This window comes from Prenolepis imparis, unplaced genomic scaffold (assembly GCF_030444845.1).
Source record: "Prenolepis imparis isolate NDT839.2.m4 unplaced genomic scaffold, iyPreImpa1.0 SCAF_5, whole genome shotgun sequence".
Classification (NCBI taxonomy): Eukaryota; Metazoa; Arthropoda; class Insecta; order Hymenoptera; family Formicidae; genus Prenolepis; species Prenolepis imparis.
In genome coordinates, this window is record NW_028141163.1 from 7,427,264 (window position 1) to 7,447,432 (window position 20,169).

Genomic DNA, 20,169 nt, shown 5'->3' on the forward strand with positions numbered 1-20,169 from the left:
CAACTGTATATCTGTATTGTCAATACTGTAATACGAACGGATTAATTGTTTAAGAGACTAAAATACTGCTGATTGATCGAAACCTTATAGAATTTAATGACGTGCAAGCAACTTAAGAGTCTGATATCGTAAGGGAATAGCATGATGACAACTTTATATAACTCTGAGAACGGTTAATGAAGGAGATAGGAGGTGTAAAGTTTGACAAAGCTAACGATCGTCAAAGTTTGGTGGAGTTGAATGCTGTTCAATGTGTAAAAGAGGGAGTATCATGTTAGAGAAAGAGAGATAGAGGGAGAGAGAGTTATGAGAGATGCCGAAAAATAGTTTACAATAATACCATATTTCCTTGTTTCAAATACAATTTTATCTATGGTGTAATTACATTTTATTGAAAATGGAATTCTCTTGTTGAAAATGTCAGCAATCTCGCTATTCGAAATGCAACTGGACAGAAATAAATTTGAAATAAATAACACAATTTTGAATTATTAAATTATAACTAAAAAATATTTTAATACAAAATTCTGCACTCCATATTGTTAATATTTAGTACCGAGTTTTAAAACATCAATATAGATTATTATGATGTTTATCACATATATTATAAAGGTATATATATATAAATTGACATAGGAAATTCTAATTTTATATTTTATATATTATATATTATATTTTATATTATATTGTGTGTGTGTATGAATTTTATATTTTATATTTTATTTATAAAGCGCCAACTATATTTCCGTATGCATATACGGTATAGGTAGCCAAATTATGTCAAAGGGGCTTTTGAGTGTCCATTGTGACATTAATCTCAGACTAGGCTAACATAAACCGGCTTTAGTCGAGCATGATCGTCGAAAGGAGGATCTCTACTTGCTTGGTTTGCGAGCGTTTCAGTCCGTGTTGATTAACGTTGTCGTCCGATGAGGCTTTCGATCTCGTGCGTCAGCTACCTATACTGGAATCCCTTTTGCCACAACTGGATCGTACTTATCGCTTTCAGCGCTTCGAGAGTATAACACCCTGGTTTATGTGCATATTTAGAGGCTGATAATATTTGGTAATATCCCTTTCCATATGTATTTATGCGCCAAGTATCTATATTTGTGCGTCAAATTTACGAGAAACGTGTGTATTTAGTTGCACGTATTTACGCTCCTGTGTATTCTTTTACAAAATTTGTATTTCAAAATGCATTATCTAAGAGAGCTGCTTACGAAAAGGAACCAACTTTTTTTATTCAATCTGTCATTAAATATGAATTAAAAATTTCTTTCGCGCGATCTTTCTTTTGGCGCGTCGTTGCACCACTATTGATTGGCATTTCTCGGCTACGAGTCCAACCTCGAGAACTCCATAAACTTGTCGAAGAAACCTTAAATTGTGTTTAAATTATTAAAGAAATCCTGTGTGAGAGTAATCGTGCTTGTCAGGGGTCGCTCCAATTTCCCATCTATATTCATGCGGTTCGTTATCGTAAAATTGGTGTCCACGATGTTGGCCCCATTCACGACCAGCCGATAACCGTCTCTCTCCTGAGAAAATAGGACGGCGACCTCGTATCCATCGGATCCGAGGCTTCTGGCAACAGATATCCTCCATCGTACTTATACGCGTTTTGCTGCGCGCTATGCGCTAACAATCTAAACGACGATGTCTCTTGTGCGTCTCTCCGTTGAGCGTCTGCGCCGCAATTCCGCAAACTCCTTTACAATCCCACCGCGTAAATACCATCCGCGTTCGATGTGCATAACGACGTTGCTACCAACGTTGCTACCCCCCCTCCCCCCCCCCGTGCGTAATCGAAAGCAAACATCCAGGAGATTTATAGATACCTTCGAATGTCAGAGTATGATTGGTTTAATTCAATACGATAACAATTTCGATATAATTTTTTTCATTTTTGTACCAATATTTATACAAATATTTATATACCGAAATTGCTCATATTGAATTTAATTCAATCGCTATCATGTTAGAGATATATGTGTTTTTAAGATATGGTTTTGCTATGCAAATTGCAGCTTGCAATGATATTTCAACCCCCTATATTGGCGATTAAACGTACTTGGGTATATCTTATTGCTAGCCGCTGCGAACCACGTCGACGTCGTAATTTTGGTGACGTAATACAAAGCTATCTACGACTTTTCGACACAAGGACTATTACCGAGCGTGTCTAACGGTCGCGTACAATACCACAACGAGAGTCATGCGATTGGGAACAAGTCTATATAACTAAATCGAGGGAAATTGTGCAGAAACTTTACAAGGCATTTACCGCTGAACTCATCCTGATATACTAAACCACTGCTATAAATATCTTTGGTTACTGCGCGCGCGCTGAGATATTCAATGGCGATTAACAGGGGTGACATTCTGTGACCTTAATAAGTAATAAGCTAATATTTCTCGACGGTACGTAACTGAATCATAATAAAGCAGGATATTAAGGAAAAATCCCCTTCTATTCTTTATCAAATTTTCATACAAATTTTTTTCATTAAAAACTTAATAATATGCATATGCTGCATTAGAGAAAAATGTATATTCAGATATTATTATTAACTTTTGTTATATGCTTATGAGAGTTACGCTTTTATCTAATATATATCTTGTGTAATATTTTACAGATATGTAAAGATATACACGGAATGTTGGGCAGATTGCACGTTACTCAAATAAAAAGCGCATCTGCCGCGCGAATCTCGGAAGAAATGAAATAGTGCGAACAATATTTCGTTCTTCTATCGATATCAGTCGTTGGCTTCAAGCACAGCGACAGTTGTTTAGCTTTCTCGTAGATTCTCATGTTCCGCGATCGAAGAAATTTCATCAGGCAATCGTAAGAAAGTTCGAGATCTCGTATACTTGGAGAACGGCTGAAGTGTTAAACTCGTTTGGCTTGAATTAGTTTGTACAACTTCGCGAACGCAGAATCGTCATGATCCGTCCGCGACGGGATTCATGGGCGACTTTCAATACGTTTCCCACGATCGTGGATCAAATCGGGAAGCGGGAAACGCGAACGGGATATAGCGATAATGGAAATTTCGTTTCCCGAAAATTTGCCTCGTTTTATGCGACCTCGCCCATCCATCCGACTTTTCACGCTGGCTAGCGCGAACCTGCGTGGAAACGATTGACGCGTAACTATAACGCAGAGAGAGAAACAATATCGCAGCAAATCTCCGAATTTTTTTCCTCCTTAATCCTCCGATGCTTTTTAAGGATCGAACAGATTTTGGAGCTTTACATTATCCTCTTATCGCACGTACAGCTTTGGAAATATTGTCTTCAGAATATTATTTTATATATATTTCTAAAGATAAGAGAGATTATACACCTATATGTACAAGTAAATTGTGTCAAAGAAATAATGTTATTTTTTGTTATTATTATACGAAATTGATGTTTAAAAACTTATACAATATATGAAAATTATTTGTTTTTTTTTAAATATAAAATAGATTGATATTTTCCTCACAACATATATACACGAAAAAAAATTATTAGCCACCATAGTTAAATTTTAGATGTCTCTATAATAATTAATACTTTTAATTATAATTTAATGGAGAATTCTCAATTAATCTGTAGCTTCAAAATATTAGCTATCATAATAATAGCTAATATTTTTTTGGTGTATAGATATTTCGAATGTTCCCATTATATGCAATGATTTTCGCGCGACAATGACGCACGTTAAGATCAATCACACAGATGCAGATGCCTTTCTCGGCTCGCTCGCCACTTCCGGCGGAAGGACCAACGCGGAAATGGGCCGCGGGATTTCGCATCGCCTATATATGTATCGCGTAATCGGAAACAGAGCGCGGTCGCGCGGTCGCGTGGAAGGGGCGAATCCGGGAATTCGCGATGCGACGGTGCAACGAATAAACGCGTATGCAAAGCAGCCGACGGGGGGGTTGAAGCTTAATGAAAAATCGATGCGCCCTGTTCCCCGAGCGCGCCCGGAATGGGCGCGGAACGACGGGACCAAGCCCTATGTATGTAAGTGTAAGTTCGCGAGCCCCGAAGCCGCGACCCCGAACCGGGTCCAGAGTGGATGGCCTCTCGCGCAGATAAAAATCCGGCGACTATGCAAATTCCACAGCGTTGAAATCCCTCCGGAGGATTAACAGGGTTAGGGAGGTAGGGAGGAAGCGCATCGTCGTCGTCGTCGTCGTCGTGAGAGTACGAAACCCGCCTTCATATTCCGCTTCGTCGTGCGGTCGTGCTCGCTTCAGCGGAATGCTGGGAAAGCGTTCCTGAATTCAGTGACTCATTGGGTCCTCGCTTCTAATGAGGGCGTTAAACCGCAGAAAATAAGAATTACCACGGGTTATTAAACTCCTCGGTGCTGCGAGCGCTTTTAAAGCTCGTTTATTTTGAGCTTTATTATCTTTCATTACGTAATGTTAATAGTGTACAAAGGAGACATAGATTTAAATCGACACGAGATAATATCAAATAAAATTGATATAAAATTTCAGACGAGGACACAGTCGTAAAAAATGACAATTTTTATAAGTGAAAAATTTCGACACATCTAAATTTAAGAAATAAAAATAGAATTTCTTTTTAAATAGAAAGAGATAATTATGTATGTGTTATTGAGTATATTTTTATTTAGGGATAATTTATGTTGTAATATTAACATTATGCATAACTGTGTGTTAAATCTGTTAATATACTCTCTGAATGTGCAGCACGAGACGTTGATATTTTACGGTTAAATTATGTCTTTTTGCTATGAATGTTCGTCTATTTCGGTGACGTTTATTACCAGAATGCGACGAAAGACGCATTCATTTTCAGCTATTATACGGCGTGCAACAAATAGTACTTTATTTATAAGAAAATGACGCGACGCGACGTCGAGGGACATTTATTAATGAGCGTCGACTTGTCTCGTCAACTGCTAGTCGCGAATATTCATTCGCAAAGTTATATTGTAAGACTTTCTGTTCCCCGCTAACAATCCGATTAACATCCCCCTTCCCGCGTCCTCTTTTCAACACTCTTATACAAACGTAATTTATTGTTCTCCCTGTGCTATGGAGCAAAAACCGACCGCAATGAAACTTTCTTTCTACTATTTTAGAGATAAAAATCTTTACCACTGTGTCTAATTGAATTGCATGAAATTAATCATACTCGTCGCATAAAACTCAAGCGTGAAATACGAGCTTGTTCCTTGTAAGTATTTCATGAATAGTGAAGGGTATGAAAATTAGTCATATTAAATTAAATTCAGAGAAAAACGAATTGTCCATGATTATTCTAATAAGAAACAGAACGATAGAAATAAATTTATAAGAATATTTTCTGAACAAATTTCCCTATTTTTATGATCCGCCATCGGAATCTAAAATTTCAATTTAAGTTAAATAGCCGTGTATTTTGGTATGCAGATGAACGTATTCGAAGAATTGTGCCGTGAACTTTCCGCGAAAGTTATGCACCCTTCTTCGTCCGAGCGTTTCTGAAGTCTTCATAAAAAAGGAATCGAGAATTATTCGCTGGAAAATTTAAATTAATTCTCGACAGATTATCGACATTTTGATTACGTGTAGCGTTGCTCGATCAAGTAACAGAATCTCTTCTTTATTCTTAATAATTTCTCATAGAAATAAATAATGCATAATATACTTGTTTTACAATATAATTGATTTATATCGAATTATCGTTATATAAAAATTTATGTTGTTATATAAATTTGTAAACTAAATAATTTTTGCATAGAATAATTTATAATCATTTGCAGTAGTCAATAACATATATTTATATTGCCACTGTATTATAGGTATTTTATTTTAAAACCAGTAAAACAAGTAATCTTCATAAATTCTTTTTGTAGGGGGGATATTGTTAAAAATTGACATGTCGCATTGAGATATATATTTGTATACGATTGAAAATATATATTCATTTATACGTTTTTAAAATAAACAAACTATACTATCGTTTTTATCAAATTATTGTTATATGTAAAAAATTGTTTCCGCTATTTAGAGCCATTGCAATTTTATTAGAACCGTACAGTTTTTTTTTCTTTTGGTAGAAGAGTAGGTGTTCCTGTATGTGTCGGGAGTGTTCGACACTATAGGTATTTTTCAGACCGCCCTTTATTGAAAATTATTCGCGGCTACTATCCACCAGAGAAAAATAGAAAATTCCCGGTTTGCCGAGAATTCGCGAGGAGATAGCGGAAGTTAATAGAATTCCTGTAATGCCGAGGATGATGCAGTCCTATGTAATCCCGTGATGTGTCATCTTGTCGAACATTTCACACGCTTCGACAAAACGCTTCGTCGACCGATATTCCAATAGCGGTACTCCAATTTGTGATCTGTTATTACCTATTAATAAAACAACTTAAACGTTCTTTTATCGATTATTCCAGTCTACGAGACCATTAACCGATCGACTAGTCTATAAATATTTTTTTTGTCAGTTTTCTAGTTTAGTTTTATAAGAATGAACAGATTATGAATTAACAAAAAATACAAGAAATAATAATTTGTAAAATTAATTACCGATAATCTATAATATATTCTCATTCTTAATATAACTAGAAATATTGAAACATAAAGATTTTCTTGAGAAATAAATTTTGCGACATATTAAAATTTTTATAATAAAAGATAAATTCATTTGATTTTACATTTTATTCAAAGTTATTATTTTATGTCACAACTGATACTTATAATGCAATCATAAAAGCGTAAATAATTATTTATTGTTCAATGAAGAATATTCATTTAGCATCAGAAATAAATTAAAAAATAAGAAAATTAAAAAACTACAGTAACTCGGTTGCAGAATTTAACAGAGAATTTACATCGTTCACGTGAAACTCGAGATTGCTATTTCCACTTTAAAAGAATTTAATAGTTTAGGGCAGGTCAAGTTGAAATTGAATCGGAAATAGCGATGGTTCGTGTGACCAACGATATTCGAGCACATTTGTTTATCGATACTCTGGATATTTCTACTGTGACACTCGTAAATAAATGACAGAAGCACGAATAGTTTCGCTGACCACACAGCTGAAAACAATGCGAGGTATTTTATGCTGAAGGGTTAGTTGATAAAACCGAATCTTGAATGTCTGCATGCACTGAAATAGTTTCAGCGTTGCAATGTTTAGTGGGAGGTAATAATTTTTCCATGTAATACAACATTAAATTAAAATGTTAATGATAAAAAATTAATTAAGTTAGTGATCCCGAATAATTACATTTTTTAATTATTTTAGGAAAGATTTAAGTTTAAATAAAACCTAAATTGTTTATCGTACGCGTAATTAATGAAAAGTCTGATCACATAATTAAAAAAGTAAATTACGATAATATAAATTATTAATCAAAGTTGCAACCTTGTATAATGTTTATATACATAATATAATCGATTAAATATATCCTAAACAATGATTATTCGTGCGATATTATTTCCGTGTATAATTTCCTTCGCTTCGAGTCTCCAGCCGTGAACTACGACGAGGAATAATAGGGATAATTATGCTATTTTTATTCGCGCTATTGCTCGAGTCTATTTGAGGAGAGAATGAGAAACGTCAACGAGAGAACTCGAGTGAAGACAAGTAAGAGAAAAAGGAGAAATTGTCATTTGAGCGCGACGAGATGATTTCCGCGGCGGCGCGTCGCTAATTTTATTAAAAGTAGTAAAACGCAGGGCACGAAATTATAGCTCCGAAACTCGCTTCCTTAATTGAGGAAAAAGTTTGGATCGCACCGCAGCGGGTTCCATAAACGGGGGCGACGCCACCCCTAGCTAGAGCCAGCCGGTGCGATCGATTTACTGTACCGACGAACGAAACTTTCGTCTATCGGCCAAAAGTGGCGGTTTCGTTGAGCGGTTGAGCCTGCCTCTCTCATTGTACTTTGTGAAAATTCAAAATTAACCGAGGCAAAATGAGATACCGAACTTGCACACGCGCGCGTTCGACCTACCTGCAGTGTTTGCCTTGCAGTTGATTGTAATTTATTGTAGATGCGAGATAGTTAAAACGGAACAAATTGATATTGCTATGGAAGTATCGGCTTTACACAGAAATTATTCAAACACAAGGATTACAACATTTAAAAGGAGATTTAACGGCTACAATTTCGTCTTAAATATTATTTAGTAAAAGTTGCAATAAACACTTCATGTTTTCAATGGTCGCATTTTTCTTCTCTTTAAAATCGTAATTTTACCAAGGCGATTTACAAGGCTTTCTTCTTCTGAATATTCCAAGAATGTATATTAATAACATAAATCTCATATAACATTAAAATAATTAGTGTTGTAATAACGATAATTATCTATTATTTGATAATTTATTACGGGCACTTCAGCTCAGACGATCGAGTATAAACGCTATAACGGATTCAATTACTTGTGATAATTCATTCTGCATAATTTAAGGCGGCGTCCCAAGTCTACTTATACAAGGTTAAGGAGCGTCTCGGAGTGCGTATACAATTAAAGGGAACACAGAGATCCTACTGATATAATGCGATATAATGTGAATGATAACTCCATTCACAGAATTCTTGAGTGCTTTGAGCGTATCTTAGACTATATAGTTTGGCATCCCAATTTAGGTGGATTCTCATAAGCGGCTTTGTGAGGGAATCCCTCTCTCCACTGCGGCGCAAATTTAGCCTCCGTTACGATCAATTTTTCATCGCTTATTAAACGCTTACTATATAATACAACAGATATGTAGATGATTATGCTCCCTCAATGTCATGTGCCTTCCCTTTCTGATAAAGAATTTTAAATCCCTCTTTCTTTATAAAAGCAAATCCCTCGTTTCAACGTCGCTTTTTAGATCATTAAAAATGCAATGCGTGCGATTGTAATGATAAAGTAAAAGATTATATAAACCACATAGCTTATACAAGATATATTCGGCTTACTTTCATTCATCCAGTTCTTTGCTTCAATTTAATAATTTTCATTTAAACATTTTAATCAACAAAAATCAGCTTGTTTTGCGACAATTTAATATTAAATGTGTACATATTTTTACAATCAAATTTTGAATTAAAAATATTCAAAAATAATTTTTTTTTATGTTAATAAAATATATACGTTTTCTGTTTTTTATTTATTTTTCTTTGAAATGAAAATTATATTAATTCATGAAAATGTTCAATTATATATAACTCGAAAATTACTAGAAATATGTATTAAACATATTATACACATTTATATTGTGACTAATCGAGAAATGCCTAATATCTCGGAAATTCTGCACATTTCGCAATTAAGTTTCTTTTAATGCAATTAAGATAATATTGTAAAAACTTAATAAAAAAATAATTTTATTTTATATATACTAAATATCTGTGTGTGTATGTATGCAAAATTTGATGTCGTTGTATAATATTGGATTTCCTGCAGAAAAATATTCATAATGCTAGATTAAGCGAGTCGTCTTATACCGCAAATGCGAAAGCATACTCGATTTTTTTCAGTTATATTATACCAGCGAGGACCATATCTGAGAATTTCAAGTAGATTTACTAAATAACGAGGATCTCTTTCTTAACGAACTTCGCCGGCTCGTAAATTTCTTTTAATTTTAAAAGCGGCAAAACTGCGTACTTTATAGGGGAGAAAAATAGCGGAAGTTGCCGGAAGAATAGTAAGCCATTCTGAGACTTACGTGAGAGACAAGAGGGACGAAGAAACTACATTAAGTAATGAGCCGAAATAAAAGAAAGTACATTCAACGTCGTAAGGATCATCGTGACATCTTTATTTAATCATTCTGTCTGAATAGAAAGTTGTTTTCGTTGTTCAAACAACTTTAAAAACAGAAACGATCTTGATTTCTTACGTTCTTGATTATATTAGATTTCAATGTATATTCTAAGGAATTTTTTATACGTTTGTATTGCAAGCCATAAGATAGAAGTTCTATAATTATGTATTATTTGTCAATTTTTAATTTCCAATATTAAATGTTTTGGTAAAATGTTTTTTTGAATAATATACATATAAAACTCTAACTAGAAGAAAAAATAAAATATTAATTTTTCATGCAGTTTAATTAATAAAAAAATTGTTTAATTCTTTAATACCTGAGTTAATTTTCTTTTATCATAACTTAAAAATCTCATAAAATTCAATAATGCAAATAATTTTAACCTCATTGCCATAGCAATATATTGATAAATACCATAAAAATACATTGATAAATTTTGTCAAACTTAATAGTATTTTACAATTACAACATAATTACTTTCCAACAAATTACTTCACCATTCACAAAATACTATTGTTTACTTTCGTATTTTTTTTTGAGCTTGCAAAATAGGAACGTTTAATTATACGCGTATAAGCCCGCACAAAACATGATCCGATTTTATTCCGTCAAGAGAGAGAGAGGGAAAAATCCGCGGATTTGTTGAAAAGCGTCCAGTGTTGAAAGGAACGGCGGAAATTGCGGCGACCCGTAAGTATTCATAACGTTTGCCTGGCTTTTTGTGTGAATTGCATACCGTTATACGCGCATTTTATTGGATGCATCATGATTCATGTATTGGACATTTATATATTATCTCTTTCTCTCTCTCCCTCTCTCTCTGATTTTTAAATTTAGATATAATAAAATAATTGCATAGTTTTATCTTTCTTTCATAAGCATGAAATTATACGAAGAGAAAGTTACATAACAATTAACTCCATATAAAACATTGCACATAATCTCACCGTGAATAATGAATACAAATATTTTCAATAATTTTCAGAATGTTTTCCATTAATTATTAGCATTAAGAACATGTCGTTTTTTCCAATAAAGATTAACTACATCACATTCTAGATTAATTTTCGATCTTGTTAATTTAGCATTCAGTTTTTTACTACTTTGATGAAATATGTTGTATCGTGGTACGATGGATATTCTAAAATTGAAATAAGTATCGTAATTTTGAAAAATACTAATGAGGAAAGAGGATGAAAATCTGCGCGGAGCATAATGCAATCTTCAAGAAAAAAGAAGAACGAAGCTAATTATTTTACGAATTACACGAGCGACGAGGAACATTTGCGAGCGCACCACGGTTGCGCCCGAGGTGCCGTTGTTGTAATTGAAAAACTCAAAACCATAATTACAGCGACACCGTTTTCGAGTTGGAGCCCTTATGTGCGCCTCGTAATTGCATGAAAAGCTAACGCACCACCGCTACGGTCCAAGAGAGCAGTTCCTCGCTAACATTTCGCAAGTTCGTCAAGAGGAAGAGAGAGAGAGAAAGAGAGAGAGAGAGAGAGAGCAAGCCGACATTTTGAACTAGTTCAGTCCTAACAAGGCATACTATGTGTATGCCGATTAAATTGGCTGCGATGTTTGCACGACGCGACATTTAATGCATACTTAGAGGGTCCATCCTGGATGCGCGTGAATTTAATATCTGTTGTAGGTTGTTACAAGTTTAGTATGGGGTACAGAGTAAAACAGGTGTAGGTAGGTTAAATATCGTACGTAATATAAAGGTTATTTTAATTATAAAAGTCAAAATTTTAATTTTTCTACATAATTTTTTAATATATAATATTTAGTAATGTTTTCTTTCTTTCTATTTTTTGAATGTACGTAAAACGTCTGTTCGAGAAAAATAAAAAACGTCAAGTGAGAAACGGTTACATTATTCATGACTGCCATTATCGAGCAACTTTGCGATTTTATCTCTTTCTTCGCTTTGTGTCCCTTGTCAATCTTTTTTCCCCGTTGACGATCTCTCACTACCATTGTATATATCTTACAAGTTTTTTGTAAAATCAGTCTTCTTGCAAAAAGCTTAATCTTTCTATAAAACGCCAAATCTTTGTAAGCGATATAAAAAGACTTGAGTGGTTTTTTTTTTTGTAAAACAGCTGGATTTACAGAGAACCTGAGACACATCCAACATCCGTTGGGAACGTGATCGAAAATCACATCGCGGAAGTTCGACACGTTGTTACGTCCGAATCGCGATTGTTGAAAGCGCAGTTTGCACTTGTATTGTTTGCGCGCTTGCTAATGAGTCACCTGGTTATCGTGTGTAATTACTCATAGGATTGGTCATGCTTAATCGTCGTCACAAATCGACGACTGACTGTTTATGAAGATTAGTATAAGCTACCTGTAACTAGCGGCCGATATGCATAGTTGTTAGAAAATTGGCGTTAATAAATTAAGAGATCTCTCTCGACGAGAGAGAGATAGGCGCAGCATTTATACTTTCGAAATCTTTAAGCATCAAGATATTGTTTGTACTTATTTTTACTATCTATAATTGATTTAGAAATCTTTTTATATTTTTTAAAATTATGTTGCCTTTATATACGCATAAATTTTACTGTAAAATGTCCATAAAAGAAATATAAGAAATTATTAATACTTTAAATAAGATTATTAATTAATGCTATCATTTATTTAATGAATGCAGAAAGTAATGCAACATTGATGATAGCGATTATTATTTAAATCTGCTAATTATTTAATTTATATTTCTTTTAATATAATTTTTTTTTAAATAAAATGTTTCTGTAATATTCATATATACTATAAAATTATATTTTCTTTTCATATATTCAATTTTTTCGATCTCATGTAAAACTATCTATTATGATATTATGATGTCATAATAAAGAGATTATATCAAACAATATATATAATATATATAAAATTTTATAATTTTTATCAAAGCGCTTTGCACGCGCAATTTTGGGTTCATAATCTATATATTATATTTTCTCTAACACAGAATTCTTGTTTACGTATCCAGAATTTTTTTTTTTAAAATGCTAATTTGTTTATGAAGTTCTCTTACTTTTAAATAAAATTAAGTGCGAATTAACGCGTTTTAACGTATACTGAAATAAGGAGAGTTAATGACGCGCCTGTATCTCTTGATTTTGCCCGACATTCTTTCAGATTGTAACATGGCTATTCTGAAATAGTTTCAGAGAAAAGAGAGAGGAAAAAGAGAGAAAGATAGAGAAACGTGTCGGTTGTTTCCCAATACGTTCTCGAAAGTTGGCGCAACAATGTAATAGAAGAAACCTTAAAAGTTACGGGAAAATTAGAGCGGACTACTCCATCTCCGCGTCGCGCAACTTGCGGCCGCTCTCACGATCCCGACGCGGAACTTTACGTTTTCTCCTGGTGGTTTTTGGGAAATTGGCTTAGCGAAAGTGAAACGAGCGAGACAACGCTTGCACGGCGAGTTACTTCACTCCCCCCGGTAAGGGTAGTTACGGAAACCTCCCTCGGACACGCTCGCCAAGCACCATCGTCGTAAGCGTAAAATATTACAGAGCGTCTCTTATACTTTCACGAGGGTATTCCGGTATATTCTCATTTCCGCACTGGCGCCGAGGGACGTCCAGTTTTGCAAGAGAGAGATTCTTCTCGTACACGCGAGTTACACAAGATAATCGATAAGTAATGTATTTGAGTTACGCGAAAAATTTATCATAAGTTGCATTATGTATGTACGCGAAATTTTAAATTTTTTGTTAGATTAATGTTTAATTAATAAAGAAACCAGGATGTGTCAAAAAGAGAAATTATTCACAGCAAATCTATTTTTTATTTTCCTATATACTGTATTATCCTGAAAAGATTAATCCATATAATTTCCGTATTAATATGTAATATAGTTATCTCATAAATAAACTTTAAATATTAATTTTTAAAAATTATTAAAACATTCCATTTTATAAATGTTTGTAATTAACGTTTCGATTAAAATTATTTTATAAAACTAATACAAAAATAAAAAGACTGACATATAAATACAAAAATTCGAGTAGAAAAGAGCTAATAAGAGTCAGACGCAGAAATTGAGCGCAATAAACTTGTCTTAAAATCTTCTTTATTTGATTTTAATGTTTCGGTCCTTTGTCTTTGGACCATCTTCAGCAGATCAGTTAACGAAAAAAAATTCATGCATCTTGAATATTATCCTCGCTTTATACCTTTGTGAAGAGGACCAAGAATGAAATTTTTTTGTCAATTGATGGACCGAAAATGGTCCAAAGGAAAGACCAAAACGTTTAAATCAAATAAAGAAGACTGTAAGAGAAATTTATAACGCCTAATTTCTGCGTTTGGCTTTTATATATTCTAGCCCATTTCCTACCCGAATTTTTTTACTAAAAAATTCTGAAATATACTTTACATAATCTTAATTTAGAAATGAGATTCTACTATATCTATATTATGTTTCACATTTTTTTAATTTTGTGAAAATTCTAGACATTTTTATTCTTAAAGAAATGTCATCTTTAATCGACTTTACCTTACGAAATATCGCCTCTACCTTGGCAAAAGTATATTGAAAGAATCGAGAAAATCTCCTCGGTGCTTTACAAAGATTATCGCGCGATGATGTTCGCATAAGAGCGCCGGATCTCTTACGTTTTGAATAATATTCTTCGCGCAATGCATACAGAGTGGGCTCTCGCAATTGTCCTTGGTGGAACTGCTATCGCTTGGCGCTATCTCGTCGCACATTTTTTTCAACGAGAACGACACGCATAATCGAATACGCGCGTCCTTGTTAACTTCCGTTTCAACTCGCGTTTCGCGTTGGAGAACGATGGGCTGTATCACCGAAAATTCCGAGACAGCCGAGCGGAATCGTAAAACTATTACCAACAACCGCGTTGGTACGAAGGTACGAAGCGAACAAAGGCCACCGCATTCGTCGATGTTTTTCCGTCGCATCGTAAAAAGACGGCGAGGCGAGACCGTCCAAACGACCATCCGCTCTTTCTGTTTGTCGAACGAGGAGGTTCATCGCCCCGAGGGCGAACGGGATCTAGATGACGAGAAGAACACAAGACCTGAAGTGAATTTTCAGTATTTAATTTGTTTCGCTATTACTGCCGACGTCGCAGACTACTGTTTATCAGTACTACTTCTTTTCCCTTTGACTTTCTTCATCTCGAATGACTGTGAAATAATTACGCTGCTAATAAATAAATAGCGTCGGCCTTAATAAACGTATCGTAAATATCTTTAATGTTAGTAACAAATTTGTTATCAATATATTAAATATTTATTCTCGATCTACACATATTGTGGGTTTAACTTCTCCGTATTTATATTGTTAATAAAGTTATATTTATGTTCCTTACTTTTAATATATTATTGTTATTTATTTATTTATTTATTTATTTATTTATGTAACGGGGACGAGCCCCTTTAGTTTAACAAATACAATAATTCATATAAGATCGGTATACATATGAGAAAAATGATTCAGAGACAGAGTAAGAATTAGTTAGTTTATCGGAGACAAAGATATAAAGATTGTTTGAATAAACTGAGAGATGATTGAAAAAAATTTTAATGATCTGAAAACTTATTAGCTACAGCGCAAATTCTACTCAATGGTTTAAACTTGCCGTAGTCAGTGCGGTGCAGTTCCTAATAGAAAACTTGGCTATTTCTGAGCGATCTGGCTGGAACATGCAGCCTTATCCGGTCTAACAATTCTGGGCAAGTAATATGCCCATTAATCAGCTTATAAAGAAATACTAAATCAAAGAAAGTTCTTCTTTTTGTTATAGATACTTTAAATATTAAATTAATTAAAATTAAAGATCCTCTAAATTTTTTAATTTAAAACATTTAAATATGAGAACATTTAATTAATTAATTAATTTTTAATCTGAAGCAAAACTCTAATTTATGCATATATAAAATTTAAATTATTCAAATTATAAACCGATTGTCTTTTTTGTCCAAATTTTCAAATGATTCAGAATATTCGAGAACTTCAGATTCGTAATTTACAATAATATCTAATTATTCAAATATTAGAGTATTATATCCGGTGTTTGCCGTATATACATATGTATATGCATCGCATTACAGTTGTAGTGGATATTATTATTCATATAGCTTGAATCTTGTGTAATTCGCATTATATCTCCGTTACACATCATTGTTAATAATAAGCTTGGATCTCACGTAATTTGCTATGATGGAGTGGTATACGTCATTGTTAACTGAGTTTGAGTTCCGTTTCCGACACGAATGCTCGTTACTCTGCACTGTGCCGTTGAGTTACAAGGGGAAATAAATTTTTCGAATCACCCATAGCGGCGAGTTCGAGCGTCGCGAAATGTGCAGCGCGATTGCCAGCCCGACCGTAGCGATCACCGTGTCCCAAGGAGATTTGTTAACTTCTAGCAAACAGAAGTTTATCAATAAAATTGCTTTCACGGTGTAATACCGCTCTGGCGTTTCGCCAAATTCGGCCATCCAACTCCTGCACAATGTTTTGCAACGACTCACACGCTCGCAAACTCGCGGCTCTCATGACCGATGCGTCTCTGTATATGCGTCTGATTCCGGCATGCATATTTAGAATGCGCCGTTCGCTTTAATCATTTAGTAACTCGACATGGTAATTACGTTGGTCCCGGTTAATGCTATGCGCAAATATCCGCCAAGTTATTATTTTATGCTGGAGATTATCAATTTCCGGCTGTATACATAGTTAAACGTATAACCGCAGGCTTATATTATACATATCGCGCGGAGCTATTTTCATATTGAGCTCCATGAGTGTCGGAAACTTGTGATCCATTTACTGGCTTACGAGGCAACTTTCTATACATATATCGTTAGTTTTTCCAATAAAATAAGAAAGGAACAAACATATATATGCATACAAAAAGAGAATAATTGTAATAATATAATATATAGAATGCAGGAAATATTTAAGAAAAAATGGTAGAATATTCACATACATCCCTCTAAACTTTTAGTATTGTTCGTATTTAGCAGTTTCGTCATTGTGGAAAGAAACACTTATTATATCTTCGATGATAAGAAAATTTTCTTATGTATATTAAAAATGATATACCTTTACTAAATATAAATTATATAGCAATAATCTCCATGTATATATATATATATATATATATATATATATATATATATATATATAAAATTGTATTGTATTGTTAAAGAAAAAATAAATTTATATATATATATATATATATTTACTTCATTTTTACTAGCCGTTTTTAATATAAGTACCTTCAATGTTTATGTGTATGTCATATTGATCTCTCTAGCCGCAACAAAAATATTTTTATTTATTGAAAAATGTATATTGCAAATTTTTTTGCTTTAATTGAGAATAATGTCCATTTACTATCTTAATTAAATTTGATGTAAAAATGGATTAAATAAAAATAAAGATGGATTAAATATTAAATTGTATTTATATATAACTGTGTAAGATTTATATATCTTGTGCAAAAAAGATAACAATTTTTAGGAATGGTGGTTTTTAAAAAGAACATAGTTAATAATTATTCGAGCGATACCGTCATTGTAATCGTCGCAGAAATACATTGCTCGTTATCCAAGCAAAGTAAAATTTATAACATATTAAAACTCTCTGATTCTCTAACGCGATGCACTAGATATACCGAAACTGCAAGTAATGGAATTCAACGTCGGAAACGGGCTTTGAGATAAGGATGTTAGGGAGTTCCACTCTGGTAGCAGAGAACAGAATCGTCACATTGGGCATCAACTGGCAGCACTCGGTTCTACCACGTGCGAGAGTGAAGCTTCACGGTAGCAACGACGTCTCGAATCCTTAATCGCGTAAATGGAGTTTATTTCGCGCATCAAGCAAGTCGTGCGAACTTTCGAGGCAGTTACGTGCGACTTGGCGTGCCACGCATACGTTAACGCAAAGGGATTTCCAGTCAACTTATTGTTAGTGTCCTTTTGCTTGCAACATAAGTCTTCAACTATTCGACTTTTGGCAAAACCGCCAATTGAAATATTATAATTTTATCTAAATTTTTCCTTTTGTGATTTCAACGCACACATATAATAAACATGTTGATTTAGAAAGAAAATTTTTATATTAATTTTTCTTTGTTTCTTTAATTAGTATCTTTTTGTTATAGAAGCATTTTAATTGTAAAGCTTTTATAATTTCGAATTCTTTTATGTATAGTATTAACAAATCAAATTTTGAAAAAGTTATAAAGTACTTAAGTGGCCTAAAATTTTATTTATTCTATTGCAAATATGTGTGTAAATATTGAAAATTTCTTAAAAATATTTTAGTTAAAAATTCTATATAATAAAATAAAGAAATAAAGGTTAAAGATAAATTAAGAAATTGTTAACGCGCAAATTAGAACGCGTCGCATCAATTGCGACGGAATTATAAAAATAGTTGATCTTGGCAAGAAGTTTGTACTGAACGAAGAATGGCGGAGTCTCTCGTATCGCACGAGTATTTCCGATTCAATTATGAAACTCACCTCGTTTCGAAGCGTGGAAACTATCCTGCGGTTGTATCACCTCGACCTGGGCGCTGAGTCGAGACTTGGGCAGGATGTCCCGGTTGGCGTTGATCTTCTCCGCGGCGTAGCGAAAGGCCACTTCCTGCTTGTCGTCCGACGGATGAAACAGCCCACCTGGGAAATCACGCATCCATATTAAAGAGTGCTACTTTGACGAGATCCATGCGCGTATACTCCTCCTTATTTTCCGTCTGTGATCACTATCACAAATCTTCCCTTTATCCAACTGTCAATCTCTCTGGTTCTCTGTCCGCCAATATAGGCGAACGATAAAGATTTATGATGTATTTACACCTTCGCGCGGAATGATCCAAACCAGATTCATATTCCATGTAACTTTACTGCTCAATGTATTTTATCTGTGTTTATACACATTATATTTAGTATTTTCGCTACTTTTTTTGTAAGAATCTTTTGATTTGAACTTGAAAATAATACATTTTAAACAGTTGTGATCAAAGTTGTATTATAATGTACAGTTTTTATATTTAGAAATATCTTTTTCTTTAACTTTTAAAGACGAATACTTTTGACAACAGATTCTAATAGATCCTAAAAATATATTAATCTAATAATATATATATTTTGTGTAAAAAAAAGCTTCCATTGTTTAACTACACAATGTAATTAAATTAAAATTTATAAAATAATAATTATATAATAATAATTTTTATATGCTATCGAAAAAGCCGACGCGAGTAACTAAACACATTCCATCTGCTGTCATTTTCATCAACTCGCGTCGCATAAGTATTCTTGATAGTTTCTTCATATGGTTCGCTCAAATTCCGCGCCTTCCAATTCATTCAGTCAGGAGAAATTGGCGCCATAAATTGATTTTAATCTCGTTTACGTCATAAAGTAACTGAGCAGCTGCGCCGGCTTGACTCCGCGATTTATAGAATTTGCGGGATAGATTTACGTCTCTCGTTAGTGAGCTGCTATCGATTTATTTCGGTGCACTTGGTAAGGTTGCCCGATTCGCCACAGTCATTGTGACAATAATAAGTGTAATAACGCAAATAAGAACGAAAAAGTGAATAGCGTAGGAATGTGCCATAAAATCGAAAAAGAGAGAACACTCGCATCCAGAAGATAAATTTCACATAATTCTTATGCCAGATTTGTAAAGATAGAAAAATTAATCTATAAATTTATGTATAAAAATTTTCTCAAAAGAGAAGGGGAAGAGAGAGAGAGAGGTTGCAAAATGCTGGAAAACGCGGTTAAAAGCTAGTAATAATATTTCGGGATGTAACAGCTTCAAGCAATCAATTAAATTCGTGTTTCGAATACTGTTAAATGTATGAGAATCGGTATATCGGGCCAATCGTAAAATCGCATAATATTCTATTTAAAAAAATCTACGCTTACTACGCGTACAGTTAAGCCAACGGCACACGGTACGATTTTTCGTACTGGATCTGCTAATATTTAGTAAGATACTAGAAATGCTGCATTCTCATTAGTATATTTTTAATATATTACTAAATACTAACAGATCCAGTACGAAAAATCGTACCGTGTGCCGTTGGCTTTAGACATTTCCTTGTTTGCGAGTAAACCGAATTTACATTGAATTCGTTTACTCATCGATCGTTAATGAATTATCCCGCTCAAATTGGAGCAATCCGTCGTCGCTCTTTCATCGCAACCATTACACGATAAAATAAAAACGGTAAATTGATCCCAATTGAATACATCAGAGGCCAAACTCATTCCTAGTATTCCGTATATTTCTCAAGCTTTGGTTTAATTATACGCTCGAGAAAGCAAGTTTGCCGCTGGTTTATGCAAATAAAT

At 33.8% G+C, this 20,169-nt stretch overlaps 1 protein-coding gene across 9 annotated transcripts in view; it reads right to left on the reverse strand.

The window, feature by feature from the left end:
* Positions 1-20,169, reverse strand: part of Kair1d (Kainate-type ionotropic glutamate receptor subunit 1D) — a 384,639-nt gene that overhangs the window by 107,496 nt on the left and 256,974 nt on the right. For all 9 annotated transcript variants that reach the window (XM_083038994.1, XM_083038995.1, XM_083039000.1 and 6 more), the window contains one exon: positions 18,325-18,480. In XM_083038994.1, the coding sequence (XP_082895120.1) occupies positions 18,325-18,480 (156 nt within the window). The remainder of the gene's footprint in view (positions 1-18,324; positions 18,481-20,169) is intronic.